The following is a 12,376-nucleotide window of genomic DNA, read 5'->3' as shown; positions in this document are numbered from 1 at the left end:
TCATTGTTAGGTAGTGTTTTGATACAATGTTCTGCGACAACATATAAAACGTTGTGACATAATGACGAACTACATAATTATCAGTAAGCCGCGTTAACCGTATTTCTGTGCTGCTCCCCATGAACGATTTTGATATTGATATTGATATTGATTTGTCAATGCACACGCTATACGGTTACATATCAGGCTCTATTTTATCGTCTCAGAGTAATAATAAATCCACAAAGGCTACGTCAACAAGCGGAGAGAGTGCAGGAAATATGCCGTCACCGTCTTCCATCGTTTCCACTTATTATGTTGCAATTAATTAATGTTGTTTTTTTCCCAACAGCGTCTTCGTTATACATATGACAAGCCAGTCAGAAAATTACAAGACTCCTCAAACAATCCAACATTGACACCGTCACACCCCAAAAACACCACTTGGAAGACAAACATCCAGGTTATAGGAAAACCCAAGTTAACCACCAAACTTCGACAATGTGAAGTACAGCTGTAAAAAACATACGGACAGCATCCCTTAGCACCAAAGGGTCAACTGACAAACAAGACCCCATAATCCGCCATGTCACATACACATACACAGCAACAACCCGGCCAAATGAACCAGAAGTTTAGCGCCAGTAGTAGCCACCAACCAAATAATTACACAATCAGGAAACTAACAGAAACGGAAAGCTTCAGCAGTCCATCATCAGAGACAATGATTAGTTCATCCCGTCATACTAGCATGACCAAATCAACTTGAATTACGTACATATTTTTGCTATTGTTACAATACCTAACAAGACATTTTAATTAAAACCATCTCATTGAAACCTTTCTTGTCACCTGATTTGTCACTACTCTGTAACCCTTACGTTTTTGCAGCGAAGCTGAAACATATGTGTATATGTAATTTAACCTAAGCTGAATAGCCTTAATCCAAATTCAGTTGTTTATCTTTTTTATATATATTAATATCTGTACCAAAAGAAATAAAAGCTAAAATCCGGATCTCAATCAGATTGCCTTTGATACAACAGATTCAAAATACCTTTTAAAGGCATAGGGAACGTTTACCATATCTGACATAATGGCCTGATGCGACTTTAACATATCTCAAACGTGTCGGGATAGGTTGCATAACTTGAATCAAGATGCATAGAAGGTAATTAGGAGATAAACCTACTGTGTTTCGAAATTTCATATAGTTCCACTGTAGAGTAGAGCAACAACGCTTTGAAAACGGTGCTCTCTTGCAACGCGTATCAACTCATGGTACAAAGGTCTGCAATCTTAGAACATTCCGAAAAGTGGTCAAAGGTAGTTACATATGCAACAATTATTGCTAAAGTTCGAGATTAAAAATCCGACAGTCTTGAGTGTTTCAAAATAAGTGTTCAAAACACATAGTTTTTCAAAAAGAAGTTGACAAATAACCCTCCAAACTTTGTCCAAAGATAGATGTTTTAATTACACCTGCCGTGCTCTGTTTGGACTCACCAAGTAATTTCTTTCGAAGAGATGACATTTCTTTGAAATCGAAAATACCATTTCCATTGTTGGGGTGACAGATTGTAGAAATAGTTTGAAAAATGCTAAACGAATATATTTCTACAACAAACTTTATGAATTAACATTCTACTATTTATCTTACATGTGTAAGTCTGATTGGTTGGTTAGCAATTACCCCACAGTGAATAATAAAAAAAATCAAAATAAACGCCTCTCTACCCCGAACATTGATGTGTCAGAACTTGACCTACATCATGGCTACTCACACCTTGCAACTCATAATAGCTGACAATGTTGTTGTTTACATTGTCTCGGACAATTAAGTTACATGAAGCACGGTTAAGGGGCCATTACACCAAACGGCGATCGCTCTGCGCTCCTTCTGCGTCCTAAAATTTGACTAGAGCGCAGTGGGGTCGTCATACTCAAGAAAACTCTCTTTTGGTGTAATCGCTCCTACGACCGTTCTGCCTTCCTTCTGCGACTAAATATGGTACTTTTGTCAATGTCACTGCGTTCCCTGAACGACCTAGGCGTTCACTGTGCGATATTTCTGCGCTCCCTCTGCGTCTCCTCTGCGTTCCCTCTGCGTTCCCTCTGCCTCCCCTCTGCCTCCTTATTGCAACTAACTACCGCGCTGCCACCCCTCTACGACCAATGGCGATCGCTCAACGACCTTTCAGCTATGCCTCTGCCTCCTTGGCGATCGCCGAACGACCATTCAGCGATGCTTCTGCCTTCTTGGCGACAGCTGAACATCCTGACTATAAAAGGCTCATCTGCAGACGATTTTTTATCTATGTCAGCTCCTGGTGATACAACTAGTGATGGACAACCAGCGCTTGAAAATTGCTATCATACAAGGTCATCAAGCACTGTTGTTACACCAAATGAGTATTGGTATAATGGAACGCAAACTGAACAGACGAAGAAGGAAAATGAGAACCTGGTGGGTTCGCCCATGGTTGACGCATCAAAGAAGGTTCCAATTCGGACATTATAGCCAATTGTTGCACGAGCTACGTTTGGAGGACGAAGGTTCATTTTTCAATTACCTTAGAATGGAACCAAGAATGTTTGATGAAATACTTCAAAGAGTAAGCGCAAGAATATTAAGACAAAATACTAATTACAGAGAAAGTTTGGACCCTGGTCTTAAACTTGCTGTGACTCTCCGATACCTTGCTACAGGAGACAAGTATCCTTCGCTACAATACCAGTATCGTGTATCACGTAGCACTATCTCTGTGTTTGTACCTGAGGTTTGTAGAGCAATCCGAGAAGAGTACAAGAACGAAGTTGTCCAATGTCCAAGAAACCCAATGAGTGGAAGACAGTTGCAGATAACTTTACGAACCGATGGAATGTACCCCATGCATGTGGTGCTATTGATGGAAAACATGTGACCTTGCGATGTTCCCCAAAAAGCTTGTATTACAATTACAAGGGATTCTTTTCTATTGTGCTCCTTGCGTTGGTGGATGCTAACTACAAATTTCTATGGTGTGATGTTGGCGGGTTTGGTTCGATGTCAGATTCCCAGATATTTAATGAATTTGAATTGAAGGAATGTCTTGAAGACGATACAATCAATTTTCCAGTTTCGGAGCCTCTGCCACATGATGACATGAACATTCCATTCTTCATGCTAAGTGATGACGCATTTGCTCTTAGGACATATATGATAAACCTTACTCTACAAGAGGACTGACTAAAGAGCAGCGTATCTTCAATTACCGTATTTCTCGTGGTAGACGCGTGGTAGAGAATGCTTTCGGCATTTTAGCTCAGCGTTTTCAAGTATTCCTCACAACAATGCAGCTGTTACCAAAATTTGTACAGGATGTTGTAGAAGCATGCATCTGTCTGCACAATTTAATGCGCACGAGATATCCAGCTCTACAAAATGCAGCACTTGATACAGAGGATGAGAATCATAACCTTATTCCTGGAAACTGGCTACAGCTAGTAAACATGTGTGATGTCGATCAAGTAGTCGGTCCCAACTGTGCAACACGAGCAGGAAAATAACAACGAGAGTATCTCAAGTTGTATTTTAACAGTGCAGCTGGATCTGTACTTTGGCTGGAACGCATGATTTGAACATTAATGTGACACTTGGTTTGGAGTTAATCATACTTAACTGATAAATTTTAAATTGGTAGCATTTTGTACATTTGGAAACGGTTGTTATTGTCTTTATTTATTATTTATTTTCTCTGAGTTACCAACATATTCCTCATTTGTTGTTTTTAATGTTATTAAACAAATTATTAAAACAAATGTGTTGGGAATTAATTTTATAACAAATGAAACATACTCTTAGAATAAGTGAAGTGAAACATGCTTTAATAAACTTTATTTAATCAGAAAAAGCATAGCAAGCATTGCTATGAACACCCTAATGAAAGTTTACAATAAATTGAACACTGAAATGAATAAAAAGAGAAAATAGAGATATTTGAAGTTCAAATATAACGCTAATTAAATGTAATAAAACAACACCAATTATTGAAGCATCAATACCCATCCGTAGGAACAGTCAACACAATATGTTTCCAGAATGTATATATAATAACATCAGTCGTTAAGCTTTTTTAAAGCAGGCAATATAAATATATTACATACTGTAAAACACGAGGCTTTATGAAGGCAGAGGAGCCGCAGAAAGGAGGCACAGGGATCGCCGAGGACGTACAAGAATCGTTGTGGTCGGCGAATAAAGGCAGAGAAGTCGCAGAGAGGACGCAGAGAGGACGCAGAGAGAAGGCGCAAGGTAAACAGGATTACATCACAGAGTCATATGAAGACCATTCAGCGACCTCTGTGCGTTCTCTCTGCGACCATGGCGATGCCTCTGCCTCCTTTCTGCGTTCCCTCTGCCTCCGTTCTGTCTCCCTTGAGCGACTTACATCGACGGCGATCTCACTGCGACTGTTTTAAGCAGGTTCAAAACTTTTCAGCGACAGTGGCGCTCTTGGCGATGGCTGAGCGTTCCCTCTGCCTCCCTTGTGCGCTCTACGCGACCGTTCTGCGACCCCTCTGCCTTCAACGCCGACCTGGCAAAACTTAAGAACGCAGAACGGTCGCAGAAAGGTCGCCGTCCGGTGTAATGGGGGTATTACAACTCGGTTCTATGATGTGATTCAACATTAACATGTAGATTCACTTGGAATGACCATGCTGGTACAATGTGATTACCAATGAAACTGAGTAGGACTGAACAGCTGCAGACACGAGGAACCTAGCATTGACAATTTCAAGATTTCTCAGATTCAAAGCCAGCCTGTGAAAGCAAGGAGACGGTTGTGGCTCGGAAATAGTGGTTCGTGTATGATTTTCATGAATTACATTGAGTTTGATAAGTTGGACTTCAGTGATGTCGGGACATTGTTTTCATGGCCTTTCGAAGGGACGAGTGTTTTCTGATGGATGTTCAAATTCCAAATCCTTACCGTGGTGGTTGACGGATATGGCAATGAATATCGAACACAAAAAGGTTCGCAAACAACATGTCATAAATAAAGTTTCTTCCAACACATGTTTATTGTGTTATAATTTACTTTCATCGTCCGTTGTTTCAATGACGATCGAAATTACCTATTCCGAGTCTGTTCACTTCGAACATGTCCCTGACAGTTTCATAAACATTTTATTTGTATGCAAAAGATATGCCTTGGTGGAGTCTTGTAATTTCCTCACCAAAGCAGTCAGGATTATGGCCTACAACAACATATGGTCGCCAAAAAACATCCGATATCAGACTAGCGTATTTCCTCGATTAGACGATATTCCATCTGTTAATTTCGCGACAGCCATTGACTTGGTATGTTTTAGAGACCTGGCTTATATAAGAGTGTAATAGAAGAAATATCGATACATTTTACAGATCCTAGTGGTGGTCAATCAGCAGCCAATTATTTTATGAATCAATATGTAGGCTATCGATGTATTCATGTGCAGGTTTTTTTGTGTGAAAAGACTCACTGTATTTAAAAGAGGTTTCCGAAGCAAAAAGGAAACCCTTTTTTACCAATCAGAATCAAGCATTCTTCAATGGCATGGTAGAAATTACTGATAAATTACAAAATCTTGGATGTTTTGTGAGAAAGAGTATCGCATGGTGATGGTGGCATTCATATTTTTACAATCATTTGTAGACAACTGTAACTGAAAATGAAAAACTCACATTTGACCATCAACTCCATCCTCAGGTTGACAGGTGTCCCGATGTTGTTAGTGGCAGTGCATGAGTAGTTCCCTCTTTGTCTACAGTCTGCTGACTCCAGTCTATATTCTGTTGTCAGGGAGTTATCTGCCCTTGTCAACTCCTCAGTTCCATTTAATAGCCTGATGATTGGCCTTGGATTACTATCAACCTGGCATCTTAAGGTCACTGGATCTGACTCGTTAACTGTCACTAAACCACTGAGGGAGTTGGCTGTAAACATACTTACAGAGGCTGGATCTGAAACGTTTTTACATCAATATCAATTTGAAAAAAAGTAGAAACTGATACACATCTGGAAATATATGTGTAATGTCAACTCAGTTACTTTCTGGGGTATACCTAAGTTTACTGATGTCTTTTAATTGTTTGAACACATATTTACAATTGCACTTCGAAAATTGTCGAATAACGTAATAGGAGATATTCACTGAAATATACCACTGTACCAATTACGTGAATACGCATTCTTGTGATTTCTTGTTCTGATTAGTATTGTTAACACTGCAGGGACATACATTTACAATATATCATGTTTAGTGTGAGGTTCAGCAACAAATTACTGCTGCATCAAAATGATTTTTGGCCCACCCCAAAAGTGTACCATATAGCATGTTTCAGAACACGGCACAAGTAACAGAAGTAACTCTTAGCAATACTTACATATAGAACGTCTTAACACCACCAACAAAAAACACTATCATGAACAATTGTTCCTAATCACTGGCAAGGTTTGAAACAAATAATAACTTTTTTTAAATACCTCAAATACTACAAAGGATACACACTACTTTGTGCTTGCAAATATTGCGACTTTGGTAATGTCAGATGACTTGAGTGTTGCGTGCAGCTGTACGCCACTTTTAGCAATATTCTGAGTGTGATTGTGTGAGTCGCGAATGCTACAGTTAGAGCAGGAGAAGCTTATACCATAATACCATACTCTGAACATCACAACCACCTCCACAGAATCAGATCTCATTACAGATGTCGCCACACGAGGACTTGCGGTGTTGGTTGCTGTTCACACATATGTCCAGTATTCTAACAATGATACTTCCACTGTACATCCACTGCCATCTCCCTAGACTCAGAGCGTGGCAAAGCTGTCCCCCTACAAGGACTGAGGGTGTTGGTAGCTGTACACACATATGTCCAGTATTCTAACAATGATACTTCCACTGTACATCCACTGCCATCTCCCTAGACTCAGAGCGTGGCAAAGCTGTCCCCCTACAAGGACTGAGGGTGTTGGTAGCTGTACACACATATGTCCAGTATTCTAACAATGATACTTACACTGTACATCCACTGTCATCTCCCTAGACTCAGAGCGTGGTAAAGCTGTGCCCCCAACAAGGACTGAGGGTGTTGGTAGCTGTACACACATATGTCCAGTATTTTAAAAATGATACTTACACTGTACATCCACTGTCACCTCCACAGAGTCAGATCTCATTACAGATGTCCCCACACAAGGACTGAGGGTGTTGGTAGCTGTACACACATATGCCCCTGCCTGTGATCTCTGTATGTTACTGATGGTCAGAGTAGATCCAGTCTGAGGGGTAAAGCTGCTGCTATTTGTCCGTGTCCATGTCACAGTTGCTGCAGGTTTGGAGTCCACAGAGCAGGTCACATTCAGGGTCTGTGTCTCGTTCACAGTTTGGGAGCTGCGAACTGAGACACTTGGTTGATCTGAGGAAAGATATAAAGAAACGTACACCATATACTTGTGTAAGTAATTGACACTATTCTGTCCCTCTGTCACAGTCTTGGTGGAGGCAGCAACTGACATAGATGGGCTGTCTGGGTTAGAAACACAGTTAAGTAAAAAACTAAGCCCATGTAAGGAAACATTATAAACTGCTTGTTATACAGTGGGTGAAACATTACAGAATGTTTGTAAACATTAAAAGTGAACACCCCTTTGCTTCGTGCATTGAAAATAAACACCAGGTGTCACAAGCATGCCATCTTTCCTTATTGACAAAGAAATAGTGAGATGCTTCGATCTATTTTCTACCGTCAGGTTATAGTTATATATCTAGTTCCCAACTGCATTGGTATCCTCCTACTCCAAATGTGTTTTATCCATTAGGTATTCAACGAACAGTAGAATCCCTCAAGGCACCTCAAAGTCATTACGCATGACTTCCGAGACGTCAATCATTGCAACCACTGTAATGTAGTTTCATTGGATAAAATGAAGTTCGATCAGCAGCTCGGAACCAGACATCAAAAATATGAATCAAATATTTAAAGAGTTAATACGAGTATGTGATATTGAGATTGTTTGCGTGAAAAATGCCTACTGTTTGTTATCATCCGAACATAATGCCTCCAATACTAATGTTTGGATTTATTTAACACTATACAAAGGAAGATGGTAAAGGCATAGCCAGAAGAAAATGTAAAAAAGTAAAGATGACAAAATCGTAAAATTATTGTTGTAAGAGTAATGGATACTCGAATCACTTCCGTCGGTAACAAATGTACGTATCATCGGAAATCAGAAGGATTTTAATGCTAATAGTTTGTATTTGATCTCAAAATGTTTGTCCTTATCCGATTGTACATATGACAGCCATATTACCTAATTAACTGTAACCTTATTGTTGCAGGTCTCATGAGAAATAAGACATGCTTCATTGAAGTTGAAACCATGACATGTAATGATGACACAGTCAATACACATTTAATTTTCTTTTGAAAGAAACCATTGTTTTTATTTGCTATAAGTCACAGTGTATGTTATCAACACTCATGGCTAGAACGTCATCCTTGCAATTATATATCTATGTCTGCAAGAATATTTGTCCAAGCTATAGGATCGTGTCTTCAGTTAATACTGTTTAACAGCATACTTCGAATTTAGAATCTCTTTAAGACCAAAACACTGCATATTCGTTGTCTCTGAGATGACTGGGTTAATAGCCAGCTGACATTCTGGGAAACTAGCAACATGGTCATACACATACACGGAACATCCAGTGTCACTGATGAAGCAGCTGATACGATGATATCTCAGTTCCCCTGAAAACATGTTGACTAACATACTTACACTGAACCACCAGTGTCACTGGCAAAGATGTGGATCCACCGAGGCTATTGCTCCCCTGACAACATGTTGACTAACATACTTACACTGAACATCCAGTGTCACTGGTGAAGGTGTGGATCCACCGAGGCTATTGCTCCCCTGACAGCATGTTGACTAACACACTTACACTGAACCACCAGTGTCACTGGCAAAGATGTGGATCCATCGAGGCTATTGCTCCCCTGACAACATGTTGACTAACACACTTACACTGAAACTCCAGTGTCACTGGTGAAGGTGTGGATCCACCAAGGCTATTGCTCCCCTGACAACATGTTGACTAACACACTTACACTGAACCTCCAGTGTCACTGGTGAAGGTGTGGATCCACCGAGGCTATTGCTCCCCTGACAACATGTTGACTAACACACTTACACTGAACCTCAAGTGTCACTTGCGAAGGTGTGGATCCACCGAGGCTATTGTTCCCCTGACAGGTATAGGATCCTCCAGTGGTCCTGCTGACGGAGCTGATGGTGAGCACTGCACCTCTCACTGATTGGATAACAGAACTGTTGTGAGTCCACGTGTATGACGTCACTGCCGGGTTAGCTGCCGTCACCCTACATGTCAGCTGCACATTCTGCTGACCTACATAGACTCTGTGTGGCCGACAGGTGGCGCTCCCTTGTGTCTCTAGAACCACCTCTGCTGGATCTGTGCAGCAATAAACAAGTGACCATCTTACACACTCATAACAAGAAAACTACCATCGCAAAGTCATTTATAGATGACAAAGGTATGAGAAATATGTGTTATGTAAGATATGTGGATCATCAATAAAATGGCAAACACTATCACATGTCACTCATTGTGTCAAAATAACTTTGAAAAAGAATGTTTGAAAGTCATTGTTCACATTTCAACATGATACATGAGCAAACTGAACCATTTGCCAATACCGTTGAACCTAAAACACAAGGTTAACTGTGTTCTTGATGATTTCAAAGATGTACAAATGGAGAATTGATAAGTATCGTCCAAAACACAGAAGTATTGCACAAACGGGACAACAGTGGATATGTGTCCAAAATGAACATATTACAGGTCAAGGTCGTGAGAATGAGAACTCAATCTCGTGCCTACTGCCTTGAACTTCCTGTCAATGGTCGAAATCATAGTACGTGTATTGTTATGTTTGGGTTGTACATTTGGACGTTGCAGAGATCTCATTATTCCAAGAATTACATTACAAGTTGGTACCAAAAGGTGTCACGTTCATGCTTCATGTCTTGTGTTATCCCTCTTGTTGATTGGGTGGTTATTGAAAGACTAAAGCAAATGTTGCACATGTACTGTCACCATCAACAGCAACACTGACTGTCACACTGTCACCAGTGTAGACTATACACTTACACTGAACATCAACACTGACTGTAACACTGTCACCAGTGTAGACTATATACTTACACTGAACATCAACACTGGCTGTAACACTGTCACCAGTGTAGACTATATACTTACACTGAACATCAACACTGACTGTCACACTGTCACCAGTGTAGACTATACACTTACACTGAACATCAATACTGACTGTAACACTGTCACCAGTGTAGACTATATACTTACACTGAACATCAACACTGGCTGTAACACTGTCACCAGTGTAGACTATATACTTACACTGAACATCAACACTGGCTGTAACACTGTCACCAGTGTAGACTATATACTTACACTGAACATCAACACTGACTGTAACACTGTCACCAGTGTAGACTATATACTTACACTGAACATCAACACTGGCTGTAACACTGTCACCAGTTTAGACTATATACTTACACTGAACATCAACACTGACTGTAACACTGTCACCAGTGTAGACTATATACTTACACTGAACATCAACACTGACTGTAACACTGTCACCAGTGTAGATTACATACTTACACTGAACATCAACACTGACTGTAACACTGTCACCAGTGTGGACTATATACTTACACTGAACATCAACACTGGCTGTAACACTGTCACCAGTGTAGACTATATACTTACACTGAACATCAACACTGACTGTAACACTGTCACCAGTGTAGACTATATACTTACACTGAACATCAACACTGACTGTAACACTGTCACCAGTTTAGACTATATACTTACACTGAACATCAACACTGACTGTAACACTGTCACCAGTGTAGACTATATACTTATACTGAACATCAAAACTGACTGCAACACTGTCACCAGTGTAGACGGTGTACTTAAACTGAACATCAACACTGGCTGTAACACTGTCACCAGTGTAGACTATATACTTAAACTGAACCTATTAGTACAGTATGAAATAACATCCGAACTAATAATGAATTATATACTAAGCAAATCGACCGTCATTTACGGCATTTGAAACAAAATGGCAAGTGTTTAGTTCATCTGTGCATGAATATCGACCATACACGAATGTCTGTTCATATTCACAATAGTATGTGTGTGATTCATCAGACATGCATCTTCCTCTCATAAACACTTACAAGAACGAGAGAAACATTGACAAGTTAATTAGTAACACGAAAACCTGGTATACGAGGAAGACAATATTACTTGAAATATCTATATAGCTAAACTATACAAAGATCTAAAGTTCAGACAATTAAAGGCCAAGTACATCAACGATTCTGTGTGTTTTTAAATCATGCATAAAATAATTTCTATGTAAGACGTCACACATTTAGCTTATGCGTGATTCAATTCTCAAACAAAAACAATAGATCACAGCACAGCGATGCCGCCAACCCAATCACTGCACCGAATAACTGGCTTCTTGTCATGTTTATATCGGAGGCAAATTGAAGAGAAATCTGGGGTGTTTTTTCTTATTGATGAGTTACAGAATACTAATTGCCAGCTAGATTACAAAAGACATGCACTGGTCGTATGAAGCCAGTCACGTTGCAGGGCAATCTCCGACCCAGAGTTACCTGTGGCCAGCCTTGTACCTCTGCCACATATTCACCTCTTACACAGTCCATTCAAGATATTGCATATATTTTCACTTGTTTTCTAGTGAGTGAGTGAGTGAGTGAGTGAGTGAGTGAGCTTTTAACAGTATTCCAGTTATATCACGGCGTGTCAGCTTAATGTGGGAGGAGAGGACGAAGTGATGCAGGTCTCAGACGTTTACCACTTCGGTGAAACCCACGAGCACGGGTATGGTGCTGACAAATCTAGAAACATAATCGGAGCGAACCGGGATTAGAACGAACACTCATAGGTTTCTAGCGTGCCCAAGGGACGCAACTCTGCACAGCGAATCGCGGCGCCTTAGACGACTTGGCCACCCTTGACCCCACTTGTTTTTGACTAGTCAACACATTTAGAAGTTTGGGAGACATATAAGCAGCTTTATTTTCCTCTGTTGTATCATCTATGTACAGTTGTACTGTGAAATAGTGTAAAATATACCACAGGTTCTACACTCGTGTTGGGAATGACCAATTTGTATTCAAATATGAACACAATTCACCAATTAAAAAATACACAAGAATATTTAAGGCTTTTTTCTATACATTGCAATGAAAAATCTCCGGCAAGA

The 12,376-nt window shown here is 40.1% G+C and overlaps 1 protein-coding gene and 1 pseudogene across 1 annotated transcript; one reads left to right on the top strand and one right to left on the bottom strand.

The window, feature by feature from the left end:
* Positions 1 to 2,558: 2,558 nt before the first annotated feature.
* On the top strand, positions 2,559 to 3,528 carry LOC139457107 (putative nuclease HARBI1; annotated as a pseudogene).
* A 381-nt stretch (positions 3,529 to 3,909) lies between these two features.
* On the bottom strand, positions 3,910 to 11,791 carry LOC139457106 (cell adhesion molecule CEACAM5-like). Its single transcript, XM_071238544.1, has 7 exons — positions 11,763 to 11,791; positions 10,942 to 11,075; positions 9,205 to 9,486; positions 8,672 to 8,761; positions 7,145 to 7,423; positions 5,687 to 5,965; positions 3,910 to 3,926 (listed from the first exon to the last, which is right to left on the bottom strand). Exons 1-7 carry the CDS (start codon positions 11,789 to 11,791, stop codon positions 3,910 to 3,912), a joined length of 1,110 nt encoding a protein of 369 aa, XP_071094645.1.
* Positions 11,792 to 12,376: the final 585 nt, after the last annotated feature.

The sequence above is a fragment of the Haliotis cracherodii genome, unplaced genomic scaffold, assembly GCF_022045235.1.
Source record: "Haliotis cracherodii isolate W230 unplaced genomic scaffold, xgHalCrac1.p SCAF_12, whole genome shotgun sequence".
In the NCBI taxonomy this organism is placed as follows: Eukaryota; Metazoa; Mollusca; class Gastropoda; order Lepetellida; family Haliotidae; genus Haliotis; species Haliotis cracherodii.
This window is presented reverse-complemented; position numbering and strand designations above follow the sequence as displayed.